Source organism: Gadus chalcogrammus, chromosome 11, assembly GCF_026213295.1.
Source record: "Gadus chalcogrammus isolate NIFS_2021 chromosome 11, NIFS_Gcha_1.0, whole genome shotgun sequence".
In the NCBI taxonomy this organism is placed as follows: Eukaryota; Metazoa; Chordata; class Actinopteri; order Gadiformes; family Gadidae; genus Gadus; species Gadus chalcogrammus.
This window is the reverse complement of record NC_079422.1, coordinates 26,556,251-26,572,351: the sequence shown is the minus strand read 5'-3', so window position 1 is coordinate 26,572,351 and position 16,101 is coordinate 26,556,251. Positions and strand designations below refer to the sequence as shown.

Sequence of the window (16,101 nt, the reverse complement as noted above, 5' to 3'; positions counted from 1 at the left end):
TTGAGGAGGGCCCCCCCTGTACAGAGAGGGGGGGGCAGGAGAACCTTCTTGTTGAGGTGCTCCCCCCCTGTAAAGAGAGAGGGGAGAGAGGACAGTTGCAGTAGGTATCGTTGATCAAAGGCCTTTCTAAAGTCAGCCTCGCCCCTCCCCAGCAGTGCAGCTCCTGATTGGTCAGCTGCTGAGTTGTGCTCCAATCACAGGGAGAGGCGCTGGGCGGACACATCCTCAACTACCTGCTGGAGAAGTCCCGGGTGGTGCATCAGAACCACGGAGAGAGGAACTTCCACATCTTCTACCAGCTGGTGGAGGGCGGGGAGGAAGACCTTCTGCACCAACTTGGTCTTGAGAGAGACTGCCTGTACTACAACTATCTCACGCAAGTAAGTGTTACCGGACGTTTGGTTTGTTTCACTCAGGTCCCAGTGATTCAGGGGCCCTCATGTCCATCAGGTGTGAAGAGTAGTAGTATATATAGTAATAGAGTAGTGGTAGCAGGTTGCTCGTTCGATCCCTGGCTCCTCCCAGAGTGTTGAGGCGTCCCTGAGCAAGGCACCTCACCCTAACTGCTCGCGGGCAGCTGGCTGCTGTCTTGCAGGTTTTGGCCATCATAGGTTACAAAAGCGCTTTATAAATGCAGTCCATTTATTGACCATAATGTGTACCATGTCTTGGTGTTCGTTCTGTGAAAGGGTGAATGTGCCATTATGTCCTCCATCAACGACAAGAATGACTGGAAGACGGTGAAGGATGCCCTGAAGGTCATGGAGGTCAGCCAGAGTGACCGGACGGTAGGTTTATTTACCGTCGACGAAGAACCCTATCTAACACTCCCATGTTATGTTCTATATATATCTATACCTATGTGCACCTGTACCTGTAAATCACATAAAACACATCCTACTTCCTTCACACTACCGAAGTATCTTTTGTGTTATTCAACTAACTCCAGACAGTAATGACTGCACACACAGAAGCACAACTCACCACATAATCCATCATAGCTCCCCCTTGAGCCAGACGGTTCCTCGTGAACCCTTTGAGATGTTAAGGTGTTCCTCGTGATGTTCCAGGACTTGTTTGGAGTGGTCGCGAGCGTCCTTCACCTAGGGAACGTGGAGTTTGACCCGGACAGCCGAGGGAACGCCAGCCTGGACAACAACACTGAGCTGCGCTGGGTCTCCACGGTAAGCCCTCGGACCTCCAGGTCCATCTGTCTGGTACCATCGCTGTGAGGCTGCAGGAACTCTCCTTCGTGAACCAAACCTTTCTCGCCCTGCAGCTGCTGGGGGTGAACGCACAGACCCTGCAGGAGGGTCTCACCTATCGGAAGATCAGAGCCCAACAGGATCAGGTAATCATGAGCAATGATTAGGAGGGATAAGGAGTTAAAACCAAATCGGTACGATTAGCATGCAGCCTTCCCTCCCAGAGAATCAAATTGAAATAAAGATCAAACTGTAACATTTTACACGCGTTAAGATCCGTGTTCTGCTATCCCGGTGAAGGTTCTAAGCCCGTTTACCATCGACCACGCTATCTACGTGAGGGACGCCCTGGCCAAGGCCATGTACGGTCGCACCTTCACCTGGTTGGTCCGGCAGATCAACGAGTCCATGGAGAACAAGGTGAGGAGGAGGAAGGACACGTTTGAACTGAGTACGTTTCGGTTATAATACGAGTTTGTCTTTGTTTGTATTTTCTCTGACAGGACGACACAATGAAGATGGTTATAGGATTACTGGACATATATGGGTTTGAGGTGTTCTATGTAAATAGGTAGGTCCTTTATTTATTAGTTAGTAATATATTTAAGTCATATATTTATTTTAATTCTTGAATCATTCCACTTCCACGCACACTAGAAGCTTGTGTTGTGTGGGATTACTTGATTCTTATCTTTTGTGAGCTTTCTGAGAGGAGGTGCTGTGATTGGTGGAGAGGCCGGTCTGCTGTGACTCTGCTCTCCTCTCAGTTTCGAACAGTTCTGTATAAACTACTGCAACGAGAAGCTGCAGCAGCTCTTCATCCAACTCACACTCAAGTCTGAGCAGGAGGAGTACGAGGCCGAGGGCATCGAGGTGAACCTGGCCTCCAGATCTAAGTCCACATCTAAATCCAGATCCAAATCTAAATCCAATATCAAGTATTCATGGTCCACAATACCAAGTACTCTCTCCAAGTGTCTGTACTGGTCTGATACTGGGCTGACTCCATGTCTCTGTACTGGTCTGATACTGGGCTGACTCCATGTCTCTGTACTGGTCTGATACTGGGCTGACTCCATGTCTCTGTACTGGTCTGATACTGGGCTGACTCCATGTCTCTGTACTGGTCTGATACTGGGCTGACTCCATGTCTCTGTACTGGTCTGATACTGGTCTGACTCCATGTCTCTGTACTGGTTTGATACTGGTCTGACTCCATGTCTCTGTACTGGTCTGATACTGGTCTGACTCCAAGTGTCTGTACTGGTCTGATACTGGGCTGACTCCATGTCTCTGTACTGGTCTGATACTGGTCTGACTCCATGTCTCTGTACTGGTCTGATACTGGTCTGACTCCATGTCTCTGTACTGGTCTGATACTGGGCTGACTCCATGTGTCTGTACTGGTCTGATACTGGTCTGACTCCATGTCTCTGTACTGGTCTGATACTGGTCTGACTCCATGTCTCTGTACTGGTCTGATACTGGGCTGACTCCATGTGTCTGTACTGGTCTGATACTGGTCTGACTCCATGTCTCTGTACTGGTCTGATACTGGTCTGACTCCATGTCTCTGTACTGGTCTGATACTGGTCTGACTCCATGTCTCTGTACTGGTCTGACTCCATGTCTCTGTACTGGTCTGATACTGGTCCGACTCCATGTCTCTGTACTGGTCTGATACTGGTCCGACTCCATGTCTCTGTACTGGTCTGATACTGGTCTGACTCCATGTCTCTGTACTGGTCTGACTCCATGTCTCTGTACTGGTCTGACTCCATGTGTCTGTACTGGTCTGACTCCATGTCTGTGTCCAGTGGGAGGCCGTCCAGTTCTTCAACAACAAGATCATTTGTGACCTGGTGGAGGAGAGACACCGAGGCATCATCTCCATACTGGTGAGGACTGGGAGGACCGGGGGATGTGTGGTAAAGCACCTGGACACCATGTATACACCAGTGCACACAGTGGTGCTCTAGAGGACAGGTGATGGTACGGCTGAGGGTATGGTCGATGGTACGGCCGATGGTACGGCCGATGGTACGGCCGATGGTACGGCCGATGGTACGGCTGATGGTACGGCTGATGGTACGGTCGACGGTACGGCTGATGGTACGGCTGACGGTACGGCTGATGGTACGGTCGACGGTACGGCTGATGGTACGGTTGATGGTACGGCTGATGGTACGGTTGATGGTACGGTTGACGGTACGGATGACGGTACGGCTGACGGTACGGCTGACGGTACGGCTGACGGTACGGCTGATGGTACGGCTGACGGTACGGCTGACGGTACGGCTGATGGTATGGTCGATGGTACGTGTGATGGTACGGTCGATGGTACGGCTGATGGTACGGCTGATGGTACGGTCGACGGTACGGCTGATGGTACGGCTGACGGTACGGCTGATGGTACGGTCGACGGTACGGCTGATGGTACGGTTGATGGTACGGCTGATGGTACGGTTGATGGTACGGTTGACGGTACGGATGACGGTACGGCTGACGGTACGGCTGACGGTACGGCTGACGGTACGGCTGATGGTACGGCTGACGGTACGGCTGACGGTACGGCTGATGGTATGGTCGATGGTACGTGTGATGGTACGGTCGATGGTACGGCTGATGGTACGGCTGATGGTATGGTCGATGGTATGGCTGATGGTACGGTCGATGGTACGGCTGATGGTATGGTCGATGGTACGGGTGATGGTACGGTCGATGGTACGTTGTGTTCAGGACGAGGAGTGCCTCCGACCGGGCGACGCCACAGACCTGACCTTCCTGGAGAGACTGGAGGAGAAGATGGGAGACCACCCCCACTTCGTCACGTGAGTGGAGCTCCACCAGGGAGCATCATGTCTGAAGATCCACCAGACTTCCATAACATAGGTTCTTTCTAGAACAGACACCATGTTAATGAGAGTGTACAACAGCACGGAGGAAAGGGCAAATCAAACAAGATACAAAACACAAACACAAAGGTTATCACTAAAATAAACACAAACACACAAGATATCAAATAAAATAAAATATGATACAAATAAAATAAAATAAATATGCTTTTAGAACATTGTGCCAGAGTGTTGTCAGCGTTCTCTCCATGCTGGTGTCGATGCCAGCCCTCTGCAGGCCTGCTGGCTCTCTGGCCCAGGGGTCTAACCCCCGGGTCTGGACCTGGGACTCTGGACCGAGGGGTCTGGACCCAGCGGTCTAGACCCAGGGGGCCCAAGCCTCTCACGCAGTCCGTCTGCTCCTGCTGCCCCCCAGGCACCGGCTGGCTGACATCACGACCCGGAAGACCCTCGACCGGGGAGACTTCCGCCTGCTGCACTACGCCGGGGAGGTCACCTACTGCGTCGTGGGTAAGAGAGACCGTCACACTCAACATACAGAGAGAGAGAGAGACCGTCACAACAACATACAGAGAGAGATACCTACTGCATTGTGGGTAGGAGAGATACAAATGTCTATCTACACAATATGAGTATCAGAAATGACGGTGCAAAAACAAAGAAACATACTGTATGTATAAACAGTGTTTACATTATGGTTGCAGTCTCATTAGACGTATGTCCAACCACGCAGCACCAGGACTGACATGAGATATGCTCTGACCTCTGCTCCCAGGGTTCCTGGACAAGAACAACGACCTGCTGTACAAGAACATCAAGGACGTGAGTCCGCTGTCTCCTACCGCCGCGCCACGCAAGCTCAGGAATGCACCTCGACAGGGGATTCCTTTCAGTGACACCCTGAATTATTCACCCCGCCGTCGACTCAGTGAATTATACAAGAGGGAGTCGCTGAAGACCTGACCCGGCTGGCTCTCCTTAAGGGTGTCGCCGCGTCGAGGAGAGAGGGGAACACTCGCGCACGTGTAGATGTTTCATGTCTGCTGTTGTTTGTGTTTGGGGCAGCTGATGGGCCAGTCGAAGAACACCATCGTCAGGGAGGTGTTCTGCAACGCGGACGCAGACAGCCGCCGCAGGCCGGAGACGGTGGGTCCTCCGGCGTACCGCGCTGCAGCCCTCCTCTTTACACCTCAATTATTCAACAATCAGTAACTGAAACACCCCCCCCCCCCCCCCAGTCACTCAGGGCTCATCATGCATCTGACAGGTGGGCTGTAAGGGATCATGACCCTCAGTGTGGGTTTGTGTGTGTGAATGTGTTTGTGCACGTGTGTGTGTGTGTGTGTGTGTGCACGTGTGTGTGTGTGTGTGTGTGTGTCTGAGTGCAAGTGCGTGTGTGTGTGTGTGTGTGCACATGTGTGTATGAATGCGTGTGGTTGCTCCTGCTTGCATTTGCGTGCGTGTGCGTGTATGTGCGTGTGTGTGTATGTGTGTGTGCATGTGCGCACGCCTGCGTGTGTGCACGTGTGTGTGCATGAGTGTGCAGGTGGCCACCCAGTTCAAGAGCAGCCTCCTGAAGCTGACCGAGAGCCTCCTGGCTAAGGACGCCTGGTACGTCCGCTGCCTCAAATCCAACGAGTCCAAGAAGCCAGGTAACGTGGAAACACATCCGGTCCACCGGGTTCTACTGGGTTCTACTGGGTTCTACTGGGTTCTGCTGGGTTCTACTGGGTTCTACTGGGTTCTACTGGGTTCTACTGGGTTCTGCTCGGTTTAGCAGAGCCTCTGGGGTTAACCACACTGACCACTCAGCTCCTGGGACAGAACTCAGAGCTGAAGGCCGGGGTAAGCCTTCAGAGGGTCAGTAAGTGTATTCCTACATGCTGCTGAGACCTTTAGAGACTTGGTCCAAAGATATTCGAAACGAAGGAAAGTGAACCGCCCTGTTTACCCAGACGGCCGTCAGACTCTAGATCACGGCCGTCTGACTCGTCAGGCTACGACTCAAACCCACGACCCTCAGATCCGGATGGACAGACTTAGGCTACAGTCCCGAATGCAGCAATGTCTCATGGTACTAATGTATCAATGTTTCCTTTATTTTCATCACACACACACACGCACCCCCCCCCCCCCCCCCCCAGGCGTGCTGGACGAGGCGCTGGTCCGCCACCAGGTGAAGTACCTGGGTCTGATGGAGCACCTGAGGGTTCGGCGGGCCGGCTTCGCTTACCGCCGGCGCTACGAAGTCTTCCTACAGAGGTAGCGCTAACATGAACCGCCGACCGCTACCGTGGTTAGCAGCACCGCTAACTAAGTTGGTAGTGCTAACATGAACCGCCGACCGCTACCTTAGTTAGCAGCACCACTAACTAAGGGAGCGCTAACATGAACCACCAACCGCTCCCCTAGTTAGCAGCACCACTAACTAAGGGAGCGCTAACATGAACCACCAACCGCTCCCTTAGTTAGCAGCACCGCTAACTAAGGTAGGAGAACACAAATTAAATGAACATAAATAATGTATGTGCGTTCAATTAGTCAATGTAAGCACGAAAATTAAAAGGGTGCAAATACTCACAATTTAGTGAGGAAGACGGGTCTCCTCATCATGCAGCTTTTGGCTCATGTCTCCCCACAAAAGAAGCACAACACCAGGGGAGGGTCAGAGCATGGAGAGGTGAATCCCATCCAAACATAAAGCCCCACACTGGGGGTACTCTGGATAGACCCTCCTAACCCTGGAAGGAGGGACCCCTCTTCTGCCTCATCATGGTTCCTTCCTCGGGGTTCGGGGAGTTCTCCTTCACCGTTCAGAGGGCTGAGGGTCAGGGGGTCAAGGGGGGGGGGCTGTGACGCCCTTTGAGGCCAACTGGGATTAAGGGCAATACAAACCAAATGGGCTTGACCCGAGCGACGGCAGGGTTGTGTTAGAGGCGACCGTCGCCCAACAGGGGACAGGGGGTCCTCTGTACCCACGGTGTGCTGTGACGTCTCCCCCCAGGTACAAGGCCCTGTGTCCGGCCACCTGGCCTCACTGGTTGGGGCTTCCCATGGACGGTGTGCAGGTGCTGGTCCAACACCTGGGCTACATGCCCTACGAGTACAAGATGGGACGGTGAGAGAGCTGGTCCCCTCAGCCTTACCTTAACCTGACTCCTAAAGCTAAGGGGACGGTGAGAGAGCTGCTCCCCTCAGCCTAACCTTAACCTGACTCCTAAAGCTAAGGGGACGGTGAGAGAGCTGCTCCCCTCAGCCTTACCTTAACCTGACTCTTAAAGCTAAGGGGACGGTGAGAGAGCTGCTCCCCTCAGCCTTACCTTAACCTGACTCCTAAAGCTAAGGGGACGGTGAGAGAGCTGCTCCCCTCAGCCTTACCTTAACCTGACTCCTAAAGCTAGGGGGACGGTGAGAGAGCTGGTCCCCTCAGCCTTACCTTAACCTGACTCCTAAAGCTAAGGGGACGGTGAGAGAGCTGCTCCCCTCAGCCTTACCTTAACCTGACTCCTAAAGCTAAGGGGACGGTGAGAGAGCTGCTCCCCTCAGCCTTACCTTAACCTGACTCCTAAAGCTAAGGGGACGGTGAGAGAGCTGCTCCCCTCAGCCTTACCTTAACCTGACTCCTAAAGCTAAGGGGACGGTGAGAGAGCTGCTCCCCTCAGCCTTACCTTAACCTGACTCCTAAAGCTAAGGGGACGGTGAGAGAGCTGGTCCCCTCAGCCTTACCTCAACTTGACTCTTAAAGCTAGGGCAAGCCATTCAGAGAAACCAGTCCGATGTATTTGAAAGGCAGCCAGAGACACCAGATGTTTTAGCTTTACTTCAGATCATTTGATTGATAGATTACCGTCGGGTGTAAAGAGAATTTCAAACACGTATGCCAAAAGATGCTTGTAAAACGAATGGCCTGCCCTTTAACCTTCACGTTTAAAGGAAGGTTCAGACGGGGATAACGTCGCTGTCCCTCCTCTCTACAGAACCAAGATCTTCATCCGTCATCCCAAGACTCTGTACGCCACGGAGGACGCCTTCGAAAGGTGTAAGCATGAGCTAGGTGAGAGAAAGACGTGTGTTGTTGTTGTTGTTGTTGTCGTGATTATTAAAGGTGTTGTGGTGTCTTTAACGCGACTCTGTGGCGTTGCAGCTACGAAGCTCCAGGGCAAATACCGAGGCTACAAGGCCAAAGGAGAGCTGAAGAAGAGGAAGGAGAATGGTAAACGCTGCCACCCCCGTAGGTCACAGGTTGACACGTTGGGGACAGGAGGTGTGTTTCTAATGCATGTTGTGTATTGCGGACCAAAGCCTTCCAGATGGACGTGGCCTGGAAGGCAGCTCAGGCCAGGAAGGCCGAGGAGAGACGAGATTGGGCGGTGAAGGTCATTAAGAAGTAAGGAGGAGTGAGAACGAGTGGAATCACAGGTGAGGCGGTCCAACTGTCCCTCTGGTGTTCTCAAACCCTCTCCTCTTCCCGCTCAGATTCATCAACGGTTTTATCAATAGAGGCGAGGCCAGGTCCACGGACAACTCCGAATACCTGGCCTTCGTGAGACAGAGCTACCTGAACCGCCTCAAGCTCAAGCTGCCCAAAACGGTCCTGGATAAGACTACCTGGCTCACCGCGCCGTCGGTGTGCCAGGAGGTAGGCCCTGGAGCCGGCTCAGGCACCGCGCTGTGGGGTACACTCCAGTCAGGGGCCCGCGCTGTGGGGTACACTCCAGTCAGGGGCCCCCCTCTGACATCTGCTCATGTTTAGGCCTCGGAGTTGCTGCGCAAAGTCTACTATCGGCTCATGGTGAGGAAGTACGTGAGAGGGATCTCCCAGCAGAAGAAAGGACAGGTGAAGACCGAACCCCCCTCCCGCGTCAGAGGAGAGCCACCTGCCCCTGCTCTGGGGGGGTGTTGCTCTGCTGCCCCCCCTAACCCTAACCCTCAGGGCCACAGACAGGCTGGGTTACGGAGAGCATTCAGTTATCTGGAGCGAGGTTGCAGTTAGAGCTGTACTGTTTGTCCTGTTCTGTGTCTTCAATATAAAAGGGCTTATCAATATCGTCAATCACTATATTGGTGACGACGATACGAGTGAACCCGTAGTGGGTTCAATGATCCGTCCTTTATGTTCTCAGCTGCAGATGAAGGTGGTTACCAGTGCCATCTTCAAGGGCAAGAAGGACAGTTATCCGCAGAGCATCACCCGGTCGTTCCTGGACACCAGGATCGGTGGGTAGCGCCAGAAGAAGCTCTGTTCAGTGAACGGCCATTTGGTAAACCTCCACTCATCGCAGACCGCGTTGTGTTTCAGGTGAAGCCGACATCAACCCGAAAGTCCTGCAGATGATTCGTAACGAGCGTGTAAAGGTAGGACGTCTGTCAGAGTGCGTCTGATGAGGCCGAGGGGGAGGGCTAAGGGGCTGGCTGTGTTCTCTCTCCAGTACAGCGTGCCGGTGGTGAAGTACGACAGGAAGGGCTTCAAGCCGCGGCCGCGGCAGATCCTGCTGACCACCAGCGCCGCCTACCTGGTGGAGGAGGCCAAGATCAAGCAGAGGGTCCTCTACACGTCTCTGAAAGGTCCGGCTCCACGCCCCCTGAGATGTGGCCAGACGGTTTCAGATCATTTTAGTATTTCGTATCTGTTATACATGAGTGACGGTTCCACTCTGCTTCGTTTCAGGAATCTCGGTCAGCAACCTCACTGATGACATCGTCGTGCTGCACATCACCTGTGAAGACGCCAAGCAGAAGGTATTCCTGGAGCTCCTCTAGAAGCCATGTCAACACGACACGTTTGTTTTATGAATACAGTGATGCATTCATGTTCTGCATCTATGAACAGATTATCAAATCCATTTTCAACCATCAACTCTTCTGTTTCATGGTTCATTTCATGTTTGACCTGGGTCCCTGAGCTAGCTTGTGACTCATCCTGAAGCCAGGGCCTCTAAGTGTGTCGGCTGCGCTGTTTCAGGGGGATCTGGTGTTCCAGTGTGACCACCTCTTTGAGTTCCTGACCAAACTCAGCATGCTGGCCAACAAACAAAATGCCTTCCAAGTAGTGAAGGGCAGGTGAGTGGGGTGGATTTCAGAGGACGCCTGCAGCCATTACCGGGTGTCTCTCATTAATGTTTTATTAAATCGGTTCGCTTTGATACTCAGCATCACGATTGAAATCCAGTCGGGGAAGCAGGGAGCCGTGGACTTCACCACGGGCCCGGAGCCCCTCGTGTACAAGGACAAGAACGGACACCTGATGGTGGTGAGGCACCCACCACCACCACACCGTACCCCTTAAAGTCTGGTTAAATGTGGTGGCACCCATATACCTTAACACTTAAAGTCTGGTTAAATGTGGTGGCACCCATACCTTAACACTTAAAGTCTGGTTAAATGGGTGGCACCCATATACCTTAACACTTAAAGTCTGGTTAAATGGGTGGCACCCATATACCTTAACACTTAAAGTCTGGTTAAATGGGTGGCACCCATATACCTTAACACTTAAAGTCTGGTTAAATGTGGTGGCACCCATACCTTAACACTTAAAGTCTGGTTAAATGGGTGGCACCCATACCTTAACACTTAAAGTCTGGTTAAATGAGTGGTACCCATATACCTTAACACTTAAAGTCTGGTTAAATGTGGTGGCACCCATACCTTAACACTTAAAGTCTGGTTAAATGTGGTGGCACCCATACCTTAACACTTAAAGTCTGGTTAAATGGGTGGCACCCATATACCTTAACACTTAAAGTCTGGTTAAATGAGTGGTACCCATATACCTTAACACTTAAAGTCTGGTTAAATGAGTGGTACCCATATACCTTAACACTTAAAGTCTGGTTAAATGTGGTGGCACCCATACCTCACCTCTTAAGGTCTGTTTAAATGGGTGGCACCCATGCCTCACCTCTTAAGGTCTGTTTAAATGGGTGGCACCCATACCTCACCTCTTAAAGTCTGTTTTAATGGGTGGCACCCATACCATACCTCTTAAAGTCTGTTTGCGAGCCAGGGAACAAAGGAATCGGTTTGCCTTGCAGGTTTCCACCAGAGTGCGGACAAGGTGATCAGGGAAAGATCAGGTCTGAAGCACAGGAAACCCTCTGCATATTTCATCAGGAGAGGGAGATGAGAAGGAGAGGAGCAGCTGGTTTGCAGACCACCGACCCGTGTTGCCTACATTACCCACAATGCATCTGTGCTGCATCTACAGCACAGCCCAATCCCTGGGTTCATGTACTGCGATATGGTGGCTGGTGGAAGGGTGTGCTTGATGGCTCCATTGTATTGTTGCATTGAGCGATGGTGAATGTTTTCATACTAATGGTTTTCATTCAAAAATAAAGCTGGGACTAGCAAAAAAACATTGTAGAAATTTATTTGTGATAAAGAATGTATAAATATATCTAAAACATACATATGTTCACGTCTGTACAGGAGAGATAAGTACTGTGATTGTGAGGAGGACGTTGTTAAACACATGAGGAGAAACAGGTCGTTACATGATGATGACAGCTCTGGTTTCGCTCCCCTTGGAACGCCGGTACAAGGCAGAGTTCCTCCTGCTGATCTGGTTACGGGCGTAGCGCGACCTCCGTCCTCCTCCACCCTCCTCCACCCCCTCGGGTCAGACCTCACGTTGCCTCCTCTAAAAATGGGTCCTTTCATAGGATCGAGGGACTGTGGCGAATTAAAACTAAGGGAGTGTCACGGTGGAGACCGCTCTGAAACAATGATTGCACCCATGACATCAGAAGTGTATAAAAGATGATATAAAAAGAAGGAATACGTTTGGATATGCGGTATACTTGTAGAAGACAGTGCTTTGCGGGATTCTTTTTTTTAAGAATAAACAGTGCCACCAAGCGGCCACTTCATGTACAACACCTGGTGTTGGCCAACAAAATCACAAAAAAATAATAATCAACTTGCTAAAAATGTTATGCATCTTGTTCTTTCGACTGTAATGTTCAAAGAGCACAAAAACGAAGTAATGACATTGCATTAGTAAAAACACGTGATCTGCATTACAATTGCAAACGTAGTCTCATGATTGGTCGAACCTATCGGTGGGCGGGTCGATGCCGTCTGCGTGCGAGTGGACAATAAAGCAAATCACTCAACATGGTGACGCGCTGGAGGAGCTACGACAGTAACCACGGGAAGCTACGGCTCTTCAGCGCTAACGACTCTGCTAACGACTCTGCTCGTTAGAGTCCGTAACGAGGGGAGGAGGCGGTCGGTGATAAGGCACAGGCAGGACCGCTCGGCGGCCGGGGTCCACTGGGGGGGCTGTGGGGTCACTGGGGGGTCAGAGGTCACTGGTGGTGGTGCGTGCGGTCGTCGGGCCGCTTGATGTGGATCCTCCGCACGCGCTCGATGCGGTCGCGCTCCTCGTCCTCGTCCAGGTGGTGGGAGCGACCCGCGGCGCCGCCCGTGGCCTCCAGCAGGGCGTTGTCCGGGCCGCGCCCGTCCTGGGACTCGTACAGCAGGATGTTCAGGGTCTCCTCGTAGATACGGGCCTCGGGGAACTCCACCTGGGGGCGGACCAACCGTCAGAGAGGGTGGGGGGGGGGGGGACCGGGGCGGACCAACCGTCAGAGAGGGTGGGGGGGGGACCGGGACGGACCAACCGTCAGAGAGGGTGGGGGGGGGACCAACCGTCAGAGAGGGTAGGGGGGTGGGGGGGGTGGGGAGACCGGGGCGGACCAACCGTCAGAGAGGGTAGGGGGGTGGGGGGGGTGGGGAGACCGGGGCGGACCAACCGTCAGAGAGGTTCGGGGGAGTCCAAACATACCCCCAAACTATACCACATTTCCATACGTCCTCAGATTCATCCCCATCCCATAATACCATGTGTGAACGTGTCCTCAGATGCCTCCCCATCCCATAATACCATGTGTAAACGTGTCTTCAGATTCATCCCCATCCCATAATACCATGTGTGAACGTGTCCTCAGATGCCTCCCCATCCCATAATACCATGTGTGAACGTGTCCTCGGATGGCTCCCCATCCCATAATACCATGTGTGAACGTGTCCTCAGATGCCTCCCCATCCCATAATAGCGCGTGTGCCCGTGTCCCAGGCGGTACCTTGGTCTGCTTCTTCTCGGTGGCGTACACGATGGAGGTGCAGCAGACCTCGGCGATCTTGCGGCCCTGGCCGTAGAAGGACCAGCAGCAGATCTCGTCCCCGATCACGTCCTTGATGAAGAGGACGCGCCCGTTGAAGCGCAGGGACAGCTTGTCGAACAGCTCGATGTTCTTCAGCATGTTGTCGTCAGAGTTGCTGAACAGGAAGTGAGGGGGTGAGCGCAGGAAGTGAGGAGGGCGAGCACAGGAAGTGAGGAGGGCGAGCACAGGAAGTGAGGAAGAAGTAATGGGGCTGAGCTCCACTGTGACCGTCTGAGTCTCTGCGTCGGGGGCCTTACCTGGTGTACGAGTACTTGTTGTTGCTGCGGTTGTACAGAAGTTTGACGGTGGGCTGTGGGGACGAAGAGTAGAGTGTTGAAACATTTACTGATTAAAAGAAGGTCCATGGTCTATAGATACAGGAGAAGAGCTTACAGCGATGGACAAACGTATACTATTTAAGGAAAAGGCATTGCTCTTCAAACGCTGCATTAGCATCAACAGCAAAATCAAGACTATGAATCACGGCCATCTTGGTTGTAAACGCTAGCTGGAATGGGGGTGAGACATGGCGTGGGGGGGGGGGGGGGGGGGGTACCTTGTTGGAGGTGGCGATGAGGCGCTGCTCCTCCTTGGGGGAGGTCACCAGAGGAACCTTACAGAAGGGCTCGTAGGTGTCCTTGTTCTGCCAGAGGAGAGAGAAGGAGGCGTTCATGTCCAGGAGACTGTAGTACTACAGTAGTACCTTCTGGTTAAAAACATTCACTCTACTATCCTGTCTGGGTATTGTGTATCGGATAACTGGAGTGGTCCACTCTGAACCAGAAGCGGCCGGCTCACACCAGATACCGCTGGTTTATTGAGGGAGCCTGGCTGTCATTATATATTGTAGACTTTGGCATCATGGTACGTGTTCATGCGTACGGTTGAATGTAACATAACTTCACTAAAAGGCGTGGCTCCGAGTGGTGTGTGTGAGGGCGTCGTGTTTGCGAGGCCCCGTTCCGCCGTTCCGCCCCCCCGCCCCCCCCCCCCCCCCCCCCCGACGGTCTCACCTGCAGCGCGGCCGTGCACTCGTCCCCCAGCCCCTGCACCAGGTAGTACTTGGCCTCGGCCAGCAGCTCCTCCGTCTCCCGCCGCGTGTCGGGCAGCGGCACGGCGCCGTCCCGCAGGTAGTTCAGGATGGTCCCGAAGTGCTTCCCACAGCGGTCGATCAGGATCCACCCTGGGGGGGAGGGGGGGCTCTGGTGAGTTCTGCTGACACCTTGTGCGAGTCGGGGAAATCTTCCCACGAAAACATCAATACACAACTTCACCCTAGACTCTGCATATCCACCCCCCTACCCCAACCCCGCTCTGCTCCCTTACTATATGGTGTACGTCCTTACACTTAAAAATAGTACTTAGCATCTCATCCTATCTTTGTTGTATACAGGGAATGGGTTAACCTAGTATACATCCTTACTGTGCCGACAGATATATTGTTGTTGTTGTTGTTTCTCTTCCTACTGACAAATGGACTTCTTGTAAGTCGCTTTGGATGGAAGCGTCGGCTAAACGCCCTACTTGTAAATGACAATACACATCTGGCGAATGAGAGTGTTTTGTGTTTTAGAGCAACAACTCAGAAACAAACCCCGCTAGAAACTCACCTTCACTGTCGGTGAGGACCTCCATGCGGCCGCTGAACATGGCCTTCAGCATGGTGTCCTGCTTGGTCAGGGTCTGCATGGTGGTGTAGTACAGAGCCCCGCCCACGTTCAGCTTCACGTACTTGGAGCTGGGGCTCGAGCCCTTGAAGGAGGTGGTGCGGGTTGTAGCTGCCGGCAGGGCCGAGCTCACAACGCTCTCACCTGACATCTCTTCCTGCGGAGGGTCAAAGGGCACGGCACACCTGTATCACTGGCACACCTGTATCACTGGCACACCTGTATCACTGTCATCTAGTACAACGCATTACTGCTTAATAACAACCAACTGCGAGTAACCACCTCCTACAAAACACTCCGCAGGTTACATACTAACGTCCCCATCAGCCAGCCAGCCAGCCAGCCAGCCAGCCAGACCCCCCCCCCAGAACCTGATCCAGACACCCCCTAGATCCAGACCAGAGTTATTGTGTCCTTCATCAGGAATATGATCCAAACACAACGATCCGTCCCGCTTTAGGGCATTAAGGACTATGTTGAGCTGCACCCAGGCTCAGTGTTAGCATGTAGCTAGGCTGTGAATAATATCTAATAAATAGCCGACAAGTAGATAACTGAACCGGTTACGGGCGGCGCCCCGCGGCCCCCTGTCCCGGTGGGTGGTCCTGGATCACACGGTACCCGGTTAACGGGAGGATTAGAAGTATATTTACCATAGAACCAAGGCAGACTTCGGGAGTTTAGCTCGCTAACCTTAGCCAGCTGACACCCACTTCCTTCCGGTCCCAAGCTGCGCACTTATACTATGACGTCAGCGTCCCGCCTGTGTTTAAAGGTACAGCCCCAATTATATTACTATATGTATACATATACCTATATCTATATCTATATCTATATCTATATCTATATCTATATATATCTATATCTATATCTATCTATATCTATATCTATATCTATATCTATATCTATATCTATATCTATATCTATATCTATATATATATATATTTTGTACCAGTATTATTTATATCAGCTTTATGTTATCGGTTTTATACCAGTATTATTGATATCATATTTACATTAGCAGTTTTATACCAATATTATTTATATCAGCTTTATATTAGCAGCTTTGTACCAGTATTATTTATATCAGCTTTATATTATCAGTTTTATACCAGTATTATTTATATATTTTCTATAATAGCAGCTTTATACCAGTATTATTTATACAAGCTTTATATTATCAGTTTTATACCAGTATTATTTA

The 16,101-nt window shown here is 51.9% G+C and overlaps 2 protein-coding genes across 2 annotated transcripts in view; one reads left to right on the top strand and one right to left on the bottom strand.

The window, feature by feature from the left end:
* Positions 1-11,184, top strand: part of myo1ha (myosin IHa) — a 22,668-nt gene extending 11,484 nt beyond the window's left edge. The window contains exons 8-34 of the mRNA XM_056602861.1: positions 201-380; positions 690-788; positions 1,071-1,184; positions 1,280-1,351; positions 1,506-1,625; positions 1,709-1,776; positions 1,973-2,078; positions 3,023-3,103; positions 3,945-4,036; positions 4,476-4,570; positions 4,836-4,882; positions 5,126-5,206; positions 5,607-5,712; positions 6,205-6,322; positions 7,065-7,178; positions 8,038-8,114; positions 8,205-8,273; positions 8,363-8,447; positions 8,537-8,699; positions 8,814-8,897; positions 9,184-9,277; positions 9,360-9,415; positions 9,490-9,625; positions 9,729-9,799; positions 10,023-10,120; positions 10,211-10,310; positions 11,095-11,184. Coding sequence (XP_056458836.1) covers positions 201-380; positions 690-788; positions 1,071-1,184; positions 1,280-1,351; positions 1,506-1,625; positions 1,709-1,776; positions 1,973-2,078; positions 3,023-3,103; positions 3,945-4,036; positions 4,476-4,570; positions 4,836-4,882; positions 5,126-5,206; positions 5,607-5,712; positions 6,205-6,322; positions 7,065-7,178; positions 8,038-8,114; positions 8,205-8,273; positions 8,363-8,447; positions 8,537-8,699; positions 8,814-8,897; positions 9,184-9,277; positions 9,360-9,415; positions 9,490-9,625; positions 9,729-9,799; positions 10,023-10,120; positions 10,211-10,310; positions 11,095-11,121 — 2,553 coding nt within the window. The 3' untranslated portion in view covers positions 11,122-11,184. The remainder of the gene's footprint in view (positions 1-200; positions 381-689; positions 789-1,070; positions 1,185-1,279; positions 1,352-1,505; positions 1,626-1,708; positions 1,777-1,972; positions 2,079-3,022; positions 3,104-3,944; positions 4,037-4,475; positions 4,571-4,835; positions 4,883-5,125; positions 5,207-5,606; positions 5,713-6,204; positions 6,323-7,064; positions 7,179-8,037; positions 8,115-8,204; positions 8,274-8,362; positions 8,448-8,536; positions 8,700-8,813; positions 8,898-9,183; positions 9,278-9,359; positions 9,416-9,489; positions 9,626-9,728; positions 9,800-10,022; positions 10,121-10,210; positions 10,311-11,094) is intronic.
* A 217-nt stretch (positions 11,185-11,401) lies between these two features.
* kctd10 (potassium channel tetramerization domain containing 10) lies at positions 11,402-15,630 on the bottom strand. Its single transcript, XM_056601741.1, has 7 exons — positions 15,551-15,630; positions 14,841-15,054; positions 14,244-14,413; positions 13,787-13,873; positions 13,488-13,540; positions 13,150-13,345; positions 11,402-12,591 (listed from the first exon to the last, which is right to left on the bottom strand). The coding sequence occupies exons 1-7, from the start codon at positions 15,551-15,553 to the stop codon at positions 12,373-12,375; spliced, it is 942 nt and encodes a 313-aa protein (XP_056457716.1). The 5' UTR covers positions 15,554-15,630; the 3' UTR covers positions 11,402-12,372.
* Between the last annotated feature and the right edge of the window lie 471 nt (positions 15,631-16,101).